The sequence below is a fragment of the Cariama cristata genome, unplaced genomic scaffold, assembly GCF_000690535.1.
Source record: "Cariama cristata isolate BGI_N322 unplaced genomic scaffold, ASM69053v1 scaffold22479, whole genome shotgun sequence".
In the NCBI taxonomy this organism is placed as follows: Eukaryota; Metazoa; Chordata; class Aves; order Cariamiformes; family Cariamidae; genus Cariama; species Cariama cristata.
In genome coordinates this window covers 1-19728 of record NW_009637765.1, presented here as the reverse complement: position 1 = coordinate 19728, position 19728 = coordinate 1, and the positions used below count along the sequence as shown (strand labels likewise).

General features: G+C 42.8%; 2 protein-coding genes across 2 annotated transcripts in view; one reads left to right on the top strand and one right to left on the bottom strand.

Moving 5' to 3' along the window:
- The window catches only part of TESK2 (testis-specific kinase 2), a 72142-nt gene extending 62001 nt beyond the window's left edge, over positions 1–10141 (top strand). The window contains exons 6-10 of the mRNA XM_009708475.1: positions 195–270; positions 1947–2030; positions 3148–3234; positions 6771–6906; positions 9129–10141. Of these exons, the coding sequence (XP_009706777.1) occupies positions 195–270; positions 1947–2030; positions 3148–3234; positions 6771–6906; positions 9129–10141 (1396 nt within the window). The remainder of the gene's footprint in view (positions 1–194; positions 271–1946; positions 2031–3147; positions 3235–6770; positions 6907–9128) is intronic.
- Positions 10142–15243: 5102 nt separating this feature from the next.
- On the bottom strand, positions 15244–19720 carry TOE1 (target of EGR1, member 1 (nuclear); the record flags this gene model as incomplete). The annotated part of the gene is made up of 5 exons (XM_009708474.1): positions 15244–16192; positions 17330–17483; positions 18761–19020; positions 19365–19523; positions 19703–19720. Coding segments are annotated over 5 exons (1392 nt in total), but the record flags the coding sequence as incomplete, so codon positions are not given.
- Between the last annotated feature and the right edge of the window lie 8 nt (positions 19721–19728).

The window sequence follows — 19728 nt, the reverse complement described above, 5'->3', positions numbered from 1 at the left end:
AGTAGGAAAGCAGTGTAAAATACAGTATGTTATGGAACTCACTTGTATTGACTTCCCTCTGTTGAAAGTTTCTGCAGATACTGGGAGTTATGGAAAGTTAGTAGCAATGCCTGAGCATTTAATTAATGCTTATTCACTCTCTCCACCCACCCTCATCCCCCCCCTTTCCCCCCATTTATCCCATATCTATATAGCGAGAAGTTACCAGTGGTGGGTTCACCCTTCTGGATGGCACCAGAAGTTCTCAGAGATGAACCTTACAATGAAAAGGTAGGTACATGATATAAATGGACTTTTGTTGTCAGATGTTTCTCTTCAATAGCTGTATACAACATTTGGAATTCCCATAATACTAAAATGATTGTTGTTTTCATTTGTGACATTTTTGTATTCAGTAGGTCATTCAGACTAGGGGAGGGTGTGAGTTGAATAGCTAATATTTTTAATGCATGGTATAGATTGTTATATGAAAATAGAATTACCTTTAGCATAATTCACTGTTATGCTATTTCCATTCTGAAACACCCCACGTACAGAAATATGGTAATAGCTTGTTGACCTAACACAATTTAATTTAACCAAGCCTTATGAGAAATGTAGTGAGGTTGCTTCCCTGACCATACATTAGTGAAATCTGGGCAGAAGTAAAAGGTCTGTATGTGTAAATTTGCATGTAAAATTATTTTCATGTAAAATAAATAAATAAATTTAAAAACCCCAACATTTCTCAAGGCAAGATACCTGGATAAAAATGTTCTCCCAAGGTAATTAAGTTTTCCTATTTGAGGCATTGGGAAATGTCTCTTTCAGAGGAGGATCAGATCACAATGGATTTTAGAAATAGTATTTTCAATTAAGCTCTTCTTTACACAGGATTTTCTCTCCCAAGTGTAACATAGTCTACTTCATCATTGCAAGTACAGCTTTTCTGTGATAAAGCCCACATCCTCTGCCTTTTTATAGTTAGTAGTCAATAATCTGTTTAATTGGTGGTACTTTTAACTTGCAGGAAAGCAGTAGCTACCTCAGTAATGAATGTAATAATTACCACTTCAAAGCTTTTTTAAGAGTTCCAATTGACCTAAATTAATAATAAAGTACCCAAATTTATGGTGCCACATTCTTCACTAACCCTAGGGTATGGAGGACTAAAGAGGAAACAGATCTCATACCTTATCAGCATGGAAGGTGACATACAAGCCTGCCTGATATGTGAGGGATGCTGGCTTCTCCTCTGTAGACTTGTATTCTATGTTTTCCTAAATTTTATCACATGATAAATTCAGGTGGGTGGAAATCTGAGGAACTGCACAGCTCCAGGGGTACTCAGATAAGTGATTCCTAAGTGTCATGGAAATTTCAATGGAAATTGATGCTCCTATACAGTGTTACTAAATATCTCAAGCTTTGGGAAAGACACCGTTTTCTCCAGAGGTACTGAACTGTGAGACAGGAAAAATATAATTTTTCTTAAAACCAGCATTAATGTTCTGGATAAGCTGTGATCCTGTGTATTCTAAACCCATCTTTCTAACCATAGTGATATATAGGCATGTCATGTTTTGGCTATGTTTTTAATTACTCCCATCTGTAAGACATTAAATGCAACTTCACTGTTCTTTACGCAAAGCAGGATTTTATTTTTAGTTTTTTTTTTTTACACTGCTGAATTAAGAGTGGTTTGGTGGGTTTTTCCCTTTTTTTTTTTCTTGAAAGAGTTTTAAAGTTATCTGCTATTTGTGCAACAAGAGTGCTTTACTGTGAGCATGTGTTTCTTCACATGGAAAATGTGAGCTATAACGCAGTTGCTTAGTGTTGTAAGGCTGTGGTGTGGGTTTAGTTGTTTCACAATAACTGTTTGGGGTAAGGAGAAACTCAGTGGCAGATAAGAACACTGAGTATTCATAGCTGAAACATGCGGCCATGTATTTTTTTTTCTCTCTCAGGCGGATGTGTTCTCTTATGGTATAATTCTATGTGAGATTATAGCAAGAATACAGGCAGATCCAGACTATCTCCCTCGCACAGAGGTAAGTGGTTATGCTTAGAACATTGGTGGGAGGTGGCAAGTATGCCATGATAATGGCTGGCCTTTAGGGCTTCGGGCACTGCTGCCAAAGATACGATGAATAGGTGTTACGTTAAAAATAGCTTGTAAAAGGCTATTGTTCTTCCATGCTGTTATTGTAAGAAGCTCCATTGAAGACACTTTCACAGAGACTTTGTCCAGCTGCAGTCCTCATGGGAAATCCTTTCTGCCCCTAACTGACAGAACATTGAGAGCATTGCAGTGACCTTCCTTTTGTAGAGTGATAGCTCATGCAGACTTCTTGCCAGACTCAGAACAGAGCACTTTTGGCACATTGCATCCACTAAGCAGCCCCTCCTTGTGAAAGGGGCAGGAGCTGTGTTAGCAGCAGCTAAAATAAGCTCACCCTTATTTTTGCATGGACTGTGCTAAGCACTGTGGACCTGAGCTAGAATCAACTAATCAAATGAGATACTTCTTACTTTCTTCAGCTGCCTGTTGGTTGAGTCCCATCTGAAGGGCAGCTTTTGGCCCTCTATGGAGGGTCTTCCAAATCCCCCTCCAGTTCTGAAAATGCAAAATTGCCTAGGTCTTGAATTGCAGTAAATAAGAGATCTTTTTGTTTCTCTGCCCTTCAGATTTTATAGAAGTGCATTTAAGGAACTGGATAATTTGTATTACCAGTCTACCATGTGCTGAAAAATTAACCATTTTAATTGATAAATTTTCATCATAGCAAAGCTTCTGGTTTTATATCAGGCTGTTAACTTACACTGTGAAGGTCACCATGGTGAAACATCATAGTATAAGATATTGCTTCCAGATCCACATGGGCAACATTTCAAGTGCAATGGATTGCAGTTGAGTCCAGGAAGAAGGATGGGCTTTGAAGTCGGCTCATTCTCTTACAGGTATCTTGTATCAAGTAATCCCCATTGGGAATGCTGCAGTTTGGAGTGTGCATGAAGTTTTCTCAAAATCCTCTGTATGTGGCTGCTGAGAGATGGTGTTCATGGTTATTCCTGATAACTCCATGTAGGGCCCCTCTGAAAAGAAGATGCTTTGGGCCAGATAGCAGACCTCATTTATATCTCTCTGCTGTGTTTTTGTTTGTACAGAATTTTGGATTGGATTATGATGCCTTCCAGCACATGGTGGGAGACTGTCCCCCTGACTTCCTCCAGCTGGCCTTCAACTGCTGTAATGTGAGTATCTTACTTGAAGAGGAGAGGCCTAAACTGGAGTTCTCTAAATCCCTCTGGCTTTTGAAGACAGAGTTTAAAGCATTTACAAAAGAGACTTGAAGAGCCTGCCTATAAAAGCAGCGTACATTCTGATAACCCAGAAAGTCCTTGCAGTTTTTATAACCCTTCCCTTCCCCTTGCAAAAAGGTCTATCTTGTGTTTTTGCAATTCTGTGTTCTGTCATGCCAAACAAACAGGTCTGGCACATTGAACAGCTTCTTGCAGGCTGCTCAGGCTGATCATAACCAGTTGTGTGCTATTGACACTGGCTGGCCCTCAGGCTGACAAAATCCAGCTGGTTTTGTGTACGGACCTACTGAGCTGTGAAGAAAGAATTCTGAGTTGTTCTCACAAACAGAGGAGACAAATCAAGAGCAGGCACTAAACTACTCAGAAGTTTCTATATGTTGCCTTCTGGGAAGTGGGATCAACCTCCAAATCCCTAGCCTGTGTTGCAAAAAACCAAACTTGGACCCAAAAGGTTTAATATCAGTGAGTCTATAGGCAATGAACTGCATGGAGTAAATTTTCTGCCAGTTACTCAAGTAAAATTGTGCTGGTGCTGGATACCTTCGTGGCTCCTCAGTGTGAAAATTCCAAGGAAGTAGATCTCTTTTGTGGGTTATCCCATAACAGAGGTTGCTAGTACCTTTGTATAGTAAACTGGTTTATATGAAGTAAGAGAACCTGACTTTCCACCAGATTCAACTGAAGTTGGGAATGTCCAGTTTGCACAACATAAGTTGAGGCAACTTCTAAAAATTTTATTGCACAAAGCTTTGCCCAGGACTCCACAACCAGGCCACGCTGGAGCCAATACCATAACTGTGTCCAAGTGAGCGTAAGAAAAGTCTCATTTCTCCATGCTCTTGATGCTTATTTTTGTCCCGAGCTCTCTCTTTGCTTTGTATTAATATGAATGCACATGCTCAAGAGGAGAGCAGTATAAAGGTGAGGATGTGGGCAGGTGGGGGTGACTGCCACTCTTGACACAAGATAGCATAATTTAATTCTAAAAATGTTTGTGGAACTTCCTCTGGACAAGCTACTTCACTCCTCTGATTTCACCTTAGTACAGCAGACCTTGCTTCACCAGGACAGTGGTACATCTGACTCACATTTATGAAGTGTTTTGACTACGTAAGCACTAAAGGGTTTGGCTAGAGGTAGGATATGACTTTGGAAATCTCAACTCCCACCTGTACACTCCAGAAATCGTACTGCATCCAAACACATGGTGCGTGATTCAAAGCAGTTTTTCAGCACAGATGAAATTCAGAATAAAACTAGTCATGAAGGAAGGGAAAGTGACTGATCTTACATTCTCTTGTAAGAATTTGGTGTGTTCAGAGAATAAGGATTTTCTCCTACTATTTATCATCAAATGCTGCTTCCTTTATAATAAACATTCCTTCCCTGAATTGAAAGTGGAGATTACAGTCTTGTGATCAAGCCATTAAAATGCTGATTTCGGTGTGGGGCATGCTGTAATTCACTTACCACTTAGCTAGTAGAAGGAAAAAGTTGGTGAACAGGTAAGGCGCTCTTGTATCTTCCTAAGCGTGCTGTGCTTCGGTAATAGGTGATCTGTGTGATAATTTATTCTTAGACATGGATGTTTATATAGCTTTTTATTATTTAATACGTCAAAAAACAGCGTAAACCGTATAGCTTAGCTGATTAGCTGAACTAATGTGCAAAGCCCTGGGGTTTTCTACAGCCAGGAAACACGTTCTAGGGCAACCTAAGAAAACCAGTAAAAACTGACGTGTATGAGTAGTGGATTAAAATGTCTTTAATTTACTGTTATAAAGTGTTGTTTGTTTGGTTTTTTTTAAATGAGTACATGCAAGGAAGTCTAAAACTTAAGGCTCCCCAACAACTATAAGCCTACTTGTCTGAATACTTATAATCATGTATGATCATGCAAAAACCTTACCAGCACAAGCTGAGCTGTGGGCAGCTGCTGCCTGGAAGAACCTTCTGTTCCATTTGAGCAGAATGTGGACTGCTCAGGGATGGAAGAGGCAAATGTTGCTCTGAGTCACTTTTCCATTGCTGCTCTTGTCCTACATTTTACCTAGCACAAATTAAAATAGCCAGAGAGCTCTTCTTACTTTCTGTAGCTTGCAACAGCTCCCTAAGCTTCCCAAATTAGTAAAGTTGTCAGAGTACAGAGTGGATACTTCGGTGGTATAGGCAGGGGCCCTAGACTTTCAGAGAAATAGGGAAAGCAGAAAAAAAGTGTTCTCCTATGCCAGGAAATTCCAGCTGCTGCATTAGAACAACTTTCTTGCTGCTCTGGAGCTCTTCAAGTGTGATTTGTTTGGGTTTTTTTATTGCTGTACATATGAACTTTTAGACCCTTACGCTGTGGTGCTGGAAGGTGTTCTGGCATTGCTGATCATATCAGTTCTCTTCAGAAAGATCCATCCTGTAGGACCTGCAAGACAGTATCAGGGAGTTCTTTGGGATTTGTTGTGTACAAAGCACTGCTATTCCCTTTGTGCTGGAGGTGAGATCTGTCTGGGCTTGTCCACTCTGCAAAAGCCTTTAGAGGGCTGGAAACAGGAATCAGGTCAAGCGGAATCTTTTTTTAATAGTGTAATGAGGTTAACTTTCAGCTGCTGAATTAGACACAGCTACCTACAATAGTTAAACCTGTAACATATGTACAGGGTCAATGTTCAAAATTATGAAATACCTTGTAAGTTACTACTTAAATTAAGCTGCTTGCCCTCTAGCACAATTTTAGTGTTGGACTTTGTTTAGAGATCTGTTTCTATTAGGGTGAATAAATAAATACATACTGATAAATACAAACTGAATACATACTGATGACTGGGGGGGGGGGAATATTTTACTTGGGCAAAAATGGATTTTTTTTTCTGTTGTATTACTTTGTCAAATTATATAACCAATCATGCTTCCTCACAAGACAGACCAGTACACTGAGTAGTAAGGCTAATTAAAATGTTGTCTTTCCATCTGTTAAACTTTAAAACCAGCAATGCCAATTAGGTGGGTCTTAATTAAGGCCACAAGGGGATGATGGAAGAATTACAAACTTTTAAAGAATGACGTAGCCAAGTTGCTCTGTTTAATCCTTATTGCTTCAGGCACATTTTGAAATAACATTGATATATAATCTCTGACTGATAACTAGAGTCCAGAAAGAAATCTTTGAACTATGAAAGCTGTTTAAAACAAACAAAACCCCCTTGCAAGCCCTGATTCTAACAGCTTCCCATCTTTTGATTTTAAATTGTATCCTCTTCACAGAATGTTTACAACTTGATAATTAAATATGAGAGGTATAATAGACATGAACTAGGACAGAATCCTGCTTTTCCCCTGCTTTAGTTAGGTTTTCTGCCGTGACAGCACAATTCTTAATTTCCTCAGTTCCTTCAGATTGTCCCTCTGTCTGTCCTCTGTGCAAGTAGAATAGCATGGACAAATCCACATGAACTTACTTGATCTGTGTACGTTCACAGATGGATCCAAAGTTGCGTCCTTCATTTGCTGATATTGTCAAAACACTGGAGGAGATTTTAAACCGCCTGAGAAATGAGGACTCTGAGAGAGAGAGAAAGTTTTTGAACCTTGACAACACTGAAAGAAAACCCAAAGGTAAGTTTCTGTGTTGATCAAACATTGCTGCAGGATAATAGCAAGAGGTTACTATGCTTCATACTTTGAAGACTGGGATTTCAGCTATATATGGTATTATTTACAGCTTGTGAATGACTTTACGCAAAGCCTGAAAATGATTCTGGAATGAACAATGCTATATACTTTGTACTGCAGGGCATCCTTTGGGGAAAAAACAGCTAACTTTTAAGAAAAAGTGCCTCAAAAGATTCTGCACACAAGCTCTTGAGGGGAAATTTAGAGTTCATTTGGGAATGGTTCTGTAGGTTGCTAATAGTATATGAAAATCCATCAACTTTTCCTTTGTCCCTGCCACACTTAATGCATGTACATAATTTCTGTGGTGTATGTTACATGTAACACTTAGAAAGTTCTTAAATTCCTTCAGGAGGAAGAGCAGAGAAGATGCAAGAGTAATATAAAGTACCTAGAAATACTGTGAAAGACTGGGGAAAAGATGAATCCCAGATCTGCTTGGGAATGCTGGCCTTGAAGGGCTTTCTCTAAAGCTGTCTAGTGCCACCTGGTGTGGGGAGCAAACTGCAAGCAGTTCTCGTTGGCTGGGGCATGTTCTGACTTAGGTATATTTTATGTTAGTAGAATTCTGGCATTGGAAACTTAAAGTACAGTAAAAATAGTTTCTGGTATTGTGTATATGTAAATACACAATATATATGCGTATCTATATATCTGTAATATGGTTATAGATTGAAATAAGTTCGGTATTTCAAACCACATGGAGTGCATGCATGTGGTAGTTCTTCCACACCTGGAAAGCATCTAAAAGAGATGTGAGTTAAAAAGGGAAAATTTTTTTATTTGTTTGGTGGGGTTTTTTTTGCTTTGGCTTGGTGTTTTTTTTTTTTCTTTTTTCTTTTTCTTTTTTTATTTTCCTGGCATTCTCCATTTGGACTATATGTCAGATTTGCATCTTCTTGGAGACGTGTTATATGCTGCTCTCTGACTTGCATATTGGTGGAGTGACTACTGTCTGAACTGTGGCAGTATTTAAAGGGAAAAGTGGAAATCTGTATGTGCTTGTTCTGGAAATGGTAATCAAAAGGAGATATCACTTCTTTATATCCATTTGTTATTGCTCTACCACAGCTCTTCAGAGACACCTTGAGAGCCAGTGGCAGATGCATGTTCCAAACACTTCATGAGTTAGCATCTTTTTTCCTAAACAACTACAATTTTCCCATCCTGTTCTAGAGATACAGCTTTTATTTATATATGTCTGTGTGTGCACATACACAAATAAATACACACACATGCATAGGTACAACTTTTTAACTCCTATTCATTATGATCAAACTCTCATATATCCCTAGTTTCTGTATTGGATAATGTACTGAATGAAGGCTGCGATGGAGAGATTTAAACTCTTCATAGCACCACGAGGACCACTTATTTTGGTCTTAGATTTTTCCAATTGGGGTGAAAAAGTCCCAGTTCCTTTGGCAACTATGTTTTGTACTTGTTCTCTTTTAGAGTCAGGATCATCAACAGATCTTAGGCAACCACTGCTGGAAGCCAGGATGATAAATCTAGAAACATGCAAATTGCTCTTTTCCAAGACCACCTTGTGCCATCTCTGCTGTGTCAGTGTACTGGCAGCGAGGAGGTTTGAAGGGGCCCTAAAATACAGGGTTTGGACAAAAGAGGGAAAGACTTCCTCATTCCTACCAAATTTTTGTAGTGTCCTTTCCTTTGTTTTTTCTGAAGACAATATTGTCCTGCCAAATTAGCATCCTCCATAATGTGGATGTCAAATTTGATCATAAAATCAAAAAAAAGTCCTGTTTCAGTGCCTAAGAAAGTAAGATGGCATTAACTGAATTTACAGTTCCTCAAGTCTTCAAGATCACTTTTAATTAGCCTGAGGCATGAGTAAAGAAGAGAGAATATTTTAAATGTCGTTTTGACTGCTTTATATTTAAAAGGTCCTGTGGACAGGGCTGCTAAACCTCCATGTTTGAAACCAATAATGCACTGAGGAAAGAGAATGGTCTACTTGTGTTTGTGCAGGAGCAGGACAGAATGAGCAGATGTGTGCTTATGGAAGATACTTTGGAACATCAGAAATGCAGCTTTGTCTTTACAGTTTTTGTCTTTACAGTTGTCATGAAGGCTCTGTGAGTGAGCAGACCTGCAGGTATATGGCTCCTTTAAGCTAAGAGTATTTCTCTTCTTCTACTCAGGGTCGATTGAAAAAGGACCAGGAGTAAAACGTTTGAGTTCCCTGGATGATAAGATCCCACCCAAGTCACCCCGTCCACGTCGGAATATCTGGTTGTCACGCAGCCAGTCAGATATCTTCTCCCGCAAGCCTTCCAGGAAGATAAATGTGCAGGACCCCTACTATACGCCAAACAAAGGGTTAGGCCGGAAAGTTAATCCCTTCAGTGCCCGGGAGGACCTCAAGGGAGGGAAGATCAAATTCTTCGACATGCCGAGCAAGTCTGTGATTTCCCTCGTGTTTGATTTGCATTCTCCAGAGGCAGGTGGAGGCCTGAAAGCCAGCCAGTCCCAGTTCCGGCAGGCGTATAGCACAGACTGGCAAGAATTTTCCCTTCTTCCTGGGAGGAGATGCAGATCACTTCCGCTCTCTCCTGAATTGCCACACAAGGAATATGGCCTGTTTGGGGGACTGTCCTCAACTGTCAGCAGGTGTGACCCAACCCAGCTAGGTGCAGAGGTTCGGCAAAAACTCCTGAGTAGCAGTAAATATGGTGTGTCAGAGATTCCCCCCTTTCAAGCCAAGCCTCACAGGCCAGAATTTCTTCCTGTACCAGGACAAGAAGAGGACATGGACTGTTCAGACGGGCCAGCGGCCCAGGAGGAAAATGGTTTTTTTCCTGTTGAGAACACGTGTGGAGATCCAGCATGTAATCAACCATTAGTGCTGGCCCAGCCTGAGCCACTATCTTACAAAAAGCTCCCAGTTGAGAATTCAGTGAACTCTGAGGGACGTGGCTCCTCACAAGTGTTTGCAGGTTGTCTCCCTTCTGAAGAGATGGAGGTGGAAGATGACCTACTGAAAAATACTCCGCTAGAGTCTACAAAGCCTCTGTTTAGTGTTAGTCCTTCCACTGAGCTGAAGAGAGAGGCATGGCCCTTCAGGGAGCAGGATGGGGACAGTCCTGCCCCGTTGTCTCAGACCTCCTCCAACGTCTCAGCAAGTGGCAGCACGCAGTCAACTTGTGACATATGAAGAGAGGGCTCAAACTGAACGTGTCCTTGAGGGAACAGTTGTTCCCATTTGCTTAAACTCTTTTTCTATAGTGCTGGGCTTCACATTTGAAAGAGACTCAGCAGATGGTAGAAAATGGCTGTCAAACAGATAGCTGCAGACAGCATGGGGAGAGACTGATTATTTTAACTTTATTTCAAACTGTGCTTATTCCCTTCCCTGATTTGCATTAGGAGGGGAAACTACTCCAGCCAGGATGGCCATGTGGGCCCCACAGTCCTTCCAAGAGGCAGCAGCCAGAGCAGGCACCATGTAAACAGTTTGACCGGGATTCCAGCATGGAGAATTTCAAGGCCTTAAGCTCCATGTTATGTAAAAGTGACCCTTATGTTTTCCCTCTTCCTCTGACTGACCAGCTGCTGTAAAGCACTGCAGATTTTGCATTAACATTCTGCAGCAGTGCATGTGAGTTGGAACCTCTGTTTTAGAAACGGGCACGGAGACCTTTCAGAGCTAAGCTGAGCAGATAGGAATGCTCTCTGGTCCCAGAGCTGCTGTGAATGCTGTTGCAGCATTCAACAAGCTCTTCTTTCAAAAGCAGCAAAAACAAAACCCCTCATGCTGGTTGCAATCTGCAGGATGAGTCACATGACAAGTACTTTGCAATTAACAAGAAGAATCTGTTCCCTGGTGTTTCATTTTCCCTTGGGATTTGGTAATGACATGTAATATGTTACTGCAGGGAAGCAGGATGCAGTTAAGTACTGCTCTCCTCCTCACACAACTCTGCATGTACCTTGACCCAAATATGGAGGAAGATTTGCGGAGGGCACAAGAGGAGAGCCATATTCCAGGCATTGTCACTTCTGGGCTTCTGGAGAAACTGTCAGTGAAAGTACCAGTTGTACTGAGCCTTTGGGAGGTGTGGGCTCTTATCTGTGAAGAGCTGAATGGACATCATGATCTGTTTTCTGCAGAATAGTTAAATACAATACTACATCACAGTTGACTATTACCACTAAGCTAGAAGGGTCACGTTCACCTCCCTCTCTGGTGTGATATGACATCCTATCTCATTGATATCACTGCAGTAATGATGACTCCTTATTTAAAACCAGACTGCTTTATAGCGGACAGGAATCCCCTGCTGAGGGGAAGTTGCCAGTAGTGTTGCAGCCATACAAGTGCTCTAAAGAAAATTAACTGGTCCCAAATTAACTTTTTTTTCTTCTACAGAAAGAAGCTGTTGTCTTCATTGGCTTCTCGTGTCACTGAATAGGATGATTTTTTCTTTTTCTTTTTTTTTTTTTTTTTTCTTCCCTCCACCAGCAGGTATGTGTGAAACAAGCAGCGGCATAAGCTTTAGTGCTGCTTGCTGGAACTAGCATCAGAGATCGCTGCTCTGGGATGCGATGTACAGGAAAGCTTGTGCTGTGATGACATTTGTGCAACATCCTGCCCTTTTCCACTATCATTGTTGCAACGACATGGGATTTTTAAATTTTTCTTTATTTTTTTTTTAACCTATATTATCATTCCTAACTAAGGTATTTAGCATGCCTGCTGAGCAGATGGTGATGTAGTGGAGTCTAGAATTTCACCCAGGTAACCTGTTACACTCTCTTCCTGCTCTTGTAAGAATGGAAAATGTAAGCTAGTCTCTGATGGAAGCAAGACTATTCCTACTCCTTTCCTATCTCAAAGAAAGGATGAAGGAGAAAGCCTTAGTTTTTTCTCGGCTGAGATGCTTATCTTTCCAGAGGTGTAGGTAACTATTCTGTGAGTTATAATTATGACTTCCTCTTGTGAAGTATGTGTTAACCTGAGCGGTAGTTATCCCTTTGCAGTGGCTATGAAGAATTAAATGAGAAACTCAGTGTTGCCGAGTTACTTAGCACAGTCCATGCCAGATAAAGCAGGTGTTAGCAGTTTGAAAGAGAAAACACCTATGCTTACCCAAATCAGCCCTTTTAGCCCACACCTCTCTGCCCCTTGAAGGTGCTGATCTGTAGAGTGGTCTGTCTTGTGTTTGTGTATCCTCTCTGCAGGGCTGGTGTCTGCAGAGTGCAGACCAGCTTGTAAGGCTGGCACTGTGTGTGTGTCATTTCTTTGAGGACAGGGAAACAGCAGAACTCGGTTGCCAGCTAGTTGCCTGCCTGGTGCCTGCCTTTTTTTTTTTTTTTTTAATCTTTTTATCTTTTATACAGTTGTACTCTTTCAGGAAGGAAACCATCAGCACCAGCTTCTGTTGTCACAAGATGCATTTAGGTGTGTGACTTCAGACAAATGAGCAATAATAAGGAATAGTTTACTTCTGTATCACCAGACTGCGAGGAAGCTGTCCAGCACCCTACAACTGCCTGCAGCCTCCTTGGAGAGCACAGGAACGCCTCCGGCTGCTCTGTGGCTTGCATTAGCCCTGGTTGTCAGCGCTGACACCTCATCATGAAGCCTCTTGCCCTCTCTGACACTGACTGCAAACCCTGTGCAGTCAGGCTTGGGGTCCCTCTGTGGGGCACCCATCACAGTGACCTCATCTGTTTTCTTACACCACTGTCTCTTAAAATGTTTCCGTGCTCTGAACAGCTCTCTTAGAAAGCAGCATAGCTAAAATTTTATTTTCTTAAATGTCCACTCTAAGCACAGCCAGCTGATATGCATAGGGCACATCTATCAACTTTTCTAGCTCTTTGTACTGAGGTGGAGATGTCAGAAAGAGAAGAGCCAAGGAATAGCAGCACAGGCCTTTCCTGCATTCTTGGTCTGCATGGGAAAAGAGGCATGTGTATGAAACTGGAGTAAAAGGCCATTTAAAAATAGCTAAGTGCTTGCTAAAACCCAGTGTTTTCAAGGATCTGGATGCAGTTGGCACTTGCTACATCCCATCCCTTTCGTTGTGTAAAGCTGAATCTAGGTTGCACCTAGTAACTACTCCCAGGTTTTCTGCCTACCTGAGGGTGCTTTTCTACAGGGGGCCATTTTCTGACAGCTACTGATGAACATGAACGCGTGGTCAGCAAACTCCTTGTTTTATAGTGATGTGACAAAGTTTTATTGTGATTGGATTTTATCATGATTTCTGACGTGCTTACGGGAGCAGTTCTGGCTCTTTTAAAACACTTTCTACACATTGCTAGGTTCCCTGAAGAGATCAAAGGTGTTTTTAATTCACTTTAAATCTTTCTATGTTGAATTCATTTAAATGTCTGTTATAAGCTATTTTTGTTGTGGTTGCAGGTGGATAAAATGCAATTAAGAGAATGCATGTGAATTGCTGCCCCTCAAAAGCAGTGCAGACAAGGGGCTATAGACGAGTTATACTTGTTGGAGAGGCGTTGATGTATGTGTAACAGAACATTGGTATTTTTTGCCAGTACAACTAAAGACACTTGAATAATTCCTGTTTGCACTTAATGCTATTGTTTATATTGCATGTCACTACATTTCTATGCAAAACAAATAACCTTTTTTTTGGGAGGAGGGGCAGCCAGATATTTGATTAAGTATAAAGATCTTTGCGAGATGATCTATTTTCGTATTTATGAAGGAGTTTTACGTCTTAATATTTTGCAGTCTGTAAATAGCTCAACTTGTAATTAAAGGCTTAGGAAGAAGTTTGTAGCCTGTGTATAATAGTAAGTTAACACTGCCAGAAAAAAAAAATCTTTGCAAAACAACTTTTCTAATATTGCAGATATTTATGAATATGTAAAGAAAGCACGTCTTGTTTTTATGTTGATTGACTTTCTGACTTTTTTGAACTATAGAAATGGTGTATGTTTTATTGGAACTGCAATAAGAAGTAACCAAAGATGAATCAGTTAAATATTTTCATAATTTTTTCTTGGTCAGGTTTTGTAAACTTTCCCAACTTACTTTCAAAATAAAAATGAAATCAAGGCCTGAGTCTTGTGATTAAGAGGACAACTCTAGGTTAAAAAAGCTGGCTCGAATGCTTTCTTAAGCTATGAATGACGTTAATACCTGGCTTGAGATCATATTTGCTGTTACTCAGTGCTGAATTATAAACAAGGAAAACTATCATCCTTATTAGGTGTTACTTCTCTCGTGCATCTTACTGAAGTGTTACACTATTAAATCCATAAGACTCAAGGACTTTTTTTTCCTGCTCTGCATTACAACGCTCTGAAGAGTAGGCCATAGCTTGTGATCTACAAGACAAGATAGCTTTTGATAGCAGCTGCTCTGTTCTAGCCCTAAATAGCTTCAGTAGCACAGGAAGGCATGCTGTTCAAGAGGACCACATCTGGCTCTAAGTCCCACTGCGTCTCCCCTTGCTTAGATAAGTTTGAAGACCTGCTATGGCTTGGTTCTGCGTGCAGTTACCCTGCACTAAAGTCAGCTGGCCCACTTAGAAGAAGCTTTCTCCTTCCCCCCTCTCCTGTAGGAGCAGAGGTCTTGTCTATGTATGCTGTAACCAAGATTAAGGTGACGCACAACTACGAAGTGGGATAGCTCTCCTAGGTGCATGTTCTAAACCAACCATGGTCAGTGGTTTTTTGTTTTGTTTGTTTGTGGTTTGTTTTTGTTTTTTTTAAAAAAGACAATACTTTTTTCCTTCCTGACTTCCTTAGAAAGATAGGAAATAATTATAAGGGTTATAGGGAGTTATGTTACCAGCAGTAACTGAAAACAGTAATGCTTGACTAACATTCATAAAAATGTATGCTTTGCCTTATAGCACTTTTCTATCAAGCTGGTTGTATGGGTCAACAGCTTGGAGCTTTCAGATGCGTTCTTGTAGGTAAGACTTTGACCTTTAGCACCTGCTCCTTTTGTAAAGGTCTGTCCCACCCTAAACCATATGCTAAGAAGTTTAAGTGCGAAGCTCTGGCCTCAGTCTGCTCTTCTTATCAAGCGATTACCGTTTTCATCTTCTGCAGGAAGTGAAACCCATGCTAAAGTAGCTAGTGTATGGCCTTTCCAGAAAGGCAACCCTAGGTGTCTGGGTTGTTTTTTTTTTTTCAAGCTTTGAGTGCAGAGCACTGAACTGAAACTTGCAGCCCTGGGTGCAGTTGGGGAGGTGTGCTTTTCCTCCCTTTTCTCCAGCCTCACCCCACCCTTCACAGCCCAGCATGCCACTAAGGAACAACAGGGGGAACTCCAATTGAGTGCAATTTAATCCGTCAGAAGTTAAAACAAAAACAAGGATAAGAAACTTGCTCCCCTTCTGGTCAGTTCTTGACGGAATAAAGAACTTCAAAATGTGAGGGGGGAAAAAAAAAGCCCAGTTCAGCAAGTCCTCTAGCTCTATCCACTGGCCCAGGCCAACTTCATCTTCTGGCTGTGAGCTTTGGAAGATTTAGAAAACAAGCTCTTCACTATTTGAAGTGGCACTGATTTTCCACTGAGGTACAGTTTATTATGGCAGTCTGGCAACCAAGGCCCTGCACCAGGATCCAAGTCTTTTCCTTTCTTGAGCATCCAGACATAAGCCATGATATAGCCAGTCATGAATGCATCAAAGCCAGCTCGGTGTGTGCCCCCCTGCGAAGGTGGACCATTGGTTTCCTTTTCCTTTTCTGCAGCACATGCTGCTTCAGTCTGAGAGATGTTTGGGTGATTGACTGAGCCCACCCCAGCACAAACTTCTGACTTCCCCTCCGCTTGGTCACTGTCAGAGGCATTTCCCTTGGCGGAAGGGCTCACAGCAGCTGCTACCTGTGCAGCAGTTCCTTCAGTGCTCCCCAGATCCTCTTCCCGTTGTGTGCTGGTGTCTGAGCTGACCTCTGGTTCCATGTCTGTGGAGCTCTCCTCCAGTGGCCTGCCCTCACTGTTGGGTGTGAGCTCTGCCAGCTCTGTAGCAGCTGCAGGTTCATAGCAGCTCTGTTTTCGGGGCGGTCCCTCCTCCCCATTCTGAGCTAGCTCCATTTCTTTCCCTGAGCTTTCCTCTTCAAACGCCTTTGCAGGCTCTTCTGTGTTCTTCCGACGCTTCCATTTGTGCTTCCGTTTCTTGCGCTTCTCCTCCCAAAGCCTGTCATCCTCATCAATTATGAGGTCAATATTATGAGACTGTGGACACTTTACTCCTTTTGGACACCAGCCATAGGCCTAGGGGGAGAGAGAGAGAGAGAAGTCTGTAGCCACCAGCCTCCTGGTTAGAGCAGCCTATCACTGTGAACATGGAGCAGAGCTAATTATTCCCTCTGCTGAGGGCTTATGAGGCTGTATCAGGAGCACCGTGTCCAGTTACAGCCCCACCACACACAAGAAAGGCTCTGACAAACCGCAGCGAGTGCAGCAGGGAGCTGTCAAGATGCAGCACGCAACATACGAGGAGAGGCCAAGGAAGGTGGGTTTGTTCCACCTGGAGAAGACAAGGCTAAGGACATGGGGATATCCAGGTGCTATCTGCAGCTACCTAAAGCATAGGTTATAGAGAAGATAGAGCTAAACTCTTCTGAGGGGAGCATAAAGGTGAAATAGTGACAGGGGAAATTCTGACTAGATACATAGGAAAACATTTTTCACAATCAGTGGTCAAGCACTGGAACAGGGGCCTGGAGGGATTTTGTAATCTCTGTCCTTAGAGATTTTCAAAATTCACCAAACAAGGCTCTGAGCAATATTGACTTGGTGGTTGGATGAGGAACTTCCAGTGGTTTCTCCAACCTATGTTGTTCTGTGACAGTAACGTGCAACTCGAAGAGCTCCTTTTCTCCCTGAAGTGTCTGAAACCAGTTATGATCTGATCAGATGGGCTCTTTGGTTACTGCTGCAGCAGCACCAGGACTCGAGATGCTGTGGATCACACTGTGCTACAGTGCCAGAAGCTGAAGACAGGTAATTTTTTTTTTTTTAAATATCTAATCAAGATAAAGGGCAGGAAAGAGGTGGCATTTCTTGCTCAGAGAACAAGCCAGACTAATTTAGAACTTACAGCCCTCCCAAGACAACAACGGGTACTGTAACGCATACCATCCCACTATTTAGGGCCATATAATCTCTTTCTGAATCATTGTGTCTAATGTAGCCTGTGGAATTCACCACCTCCAAACAGAGCATGCCATTGCCCTTTCTGTCATGAAGCCACATGAACCTTGAAAAGCTTCCTTGTACTGTGAAGGAAACAAGGGGAAGTTCCCAGGTGCTCTCCTACCACTTCCTGCTCTGGCCACGTGTGGCTCTTTCCATGGAGCCAGGATGGAAGCAGGGATTCATGTTACTTACCGAAAATTTCTCACAGACAGGCACTTTATTTCCCCCTCCAACGTTGTGGCTTTCTTCTTCCAGGGAACAGTGGCGATAGTCGATGTAACAGGACATGTTGGCAGGGTAGTTGCAGAACTCAACGGTGAGATGCTGGCTGCTCGAGTCCTTCAGCTTGCAGTTCTCTCGCTTGCTGGAACAAGAGTACCCAGTTACTGCAGTTAACTCACTGGAGGTACCACAGCATGCAGCTGGTGCAAACACGCTGCTCTCCACCAAGTCTCAGCTCCACTAGTTTCCTGCTCTGGAGCTCTAGCCCTAGCTCCACAGCCTGCTGGAAAGAAACTCAGTCCCGGAAGAATAGCTTTAGTAAGTAGTTGCTTCTGTGCTGATTTAAAGGTTGGTTTCTCTTATGCCAACATACAGGCAGGGACAACAGTGTCTCCGGTGAAGCTATGAGAGAAGGGGACACATAGTTTGATTTTAAATATTAAGGGCACAGCTTGAACCTGGGCAATGTAGACAACAAGGAAACATTTGCCATCTCTTAAGAAAAGAACTGTTTTGTCCCAGGAGCTGGCTAAAAGACCCAAAACCTTTGGAAGGCTCCGTGTAACTAGAACTGTGGGTTAAAACATTTAAGAGGTCAGTTTAAAAAGTATTTTTATCTTGTCAAAACAAACCATTCTCATGTTTGAGAACAGCGATCTTCAATGTTTTCAGACCTGTCAAAGTGGAATTTCCTGACATAAAGCAGTCACTAAAAATACCATTTCTTCTCTACACAGAGCGTGACTTCAGTTTAATGGGAGATTCAAGGGGCTGTATCACTGCCAGGGGCTTGTTTAGATTGTGTGTGGGGTGCAAAACCAGAGGCCAGACTGACACGTGAAGTAAACAGGAGCACAACCTTCGCTTGGAAGGAACGCGATGGGAGTTGTAGCTGGCCGCACGCAAGTGTCACGTGCAGGACATGTCACAGAGCTGGTCAGCGTCAGGAGGTGCAGGTGCACCCTTTAACTGCACCATCCCTCCCCAAACCGAGTGATAACTAACAGACCCTGCAGGCACAGCCCTGGTTTTGTTTGCTCTCTGGCTGAGTTTTAAGAGTCTCTCTTCTGTGTGTGTTCCTGTTGTGGCCCTGTGGCACTGCTGGACCAGGGCCATGCAGTGAATCAATTATTTTTCAGTTACATCAGGTCATGCTGTGGTCAAAACTGCTGCCAGCGGAAGACAGAAATCCTCTTTCAGCAGCTACTCGCTGAACAGATAATGCGTATTACAAAATGCACCCTTGTGCATCCAGCACCCATCCTTGAAATGGGAAGAGCACGGGGCGGAGTTACCTGAAAAGCACCTCTGGGATAATACAAAGAGCCAGCCCCCTTGCCTGGGAAAACACACAAACAAAACACTGACATTCCCTTTGCCTCTCCTCCCATAAGCTTTAAATACCAGAGTGCCGCTCACCACTTCTTGTAAGCATACTCCAAATAGGATGCTACAAAGCGAGTCTCAAACTCTGAAGCATATTTGGTGTCATATATTCCTGCTGGAAACATTTCTGACAGGTCAGCGGTGAAGGTGCCGAGGTTGTCTGGGAGGTGAGCGTAGAAGCACTGGTACAGGAAGACCAGATCGATCAGGCCGTTATGGAGAATAAGAGGTTTCTTTGCTCGTATAAGCTCCAGAAAAAAAGTCCGAACGCTCTGGGTCTGCTTCTCATTGCCCTGCAAGAAGAAGGATTAGTCAACGAGCCTTAGCGCCTTGACTTGCCATCACCCCAGGAAGTCCTCAGAGCCTGGTGTAGCAGGCAGAATACTGCCTACAGCTGTGACGTGCTCTGACCAAACAGAAGCTCAAGTATTTGGAAAAGCAACTGCAACAAGTGACAGCCTCGATATAAAAGAACAGGGAGGTGAAAGGGACAATGCTGCACTCAAGACCCCAGCATGAGCACGTCTTCACTCGGCAGCTGCATGAGGGAGACGCCAGGACTGGGGGAAGCCAGCAGCCTCCCCAGAAGCCTGGAGCAGAGCAAGCTGAGGTGTCTGGGACGAGACTCGTTTCGTACCTTGTCATTGCCCTTGTGGTAAGGAATCCCCTGGGAGTACTGCTTGTTGAAGTCGAAGCCGTGCTGCACCAGGAACTGCACCGATTGGGGCTCAACAATATAATCCTCCATGCAGAGGAGCGTCAGGTTGTAGATCTGGCAGAGATACGTGTTCTCGGGCTGCAGAAGGACAGCGTGCAAAGCAATACAGGGATACTCGTCACAGGGAGCTGCTGAAAAAGCCAGAGGCAATTCCACGGAGCACGGGTGGGTCGAGCCCCGTCTCCCAGCAGAGTCCTGCTGCTCCCTCGGAAGGCGGGAACAAGAGCAAACGGCCGCGCCAGGGCCGGTGCACGTACCTTGTCTGGGAGCTGCCTGAAACACG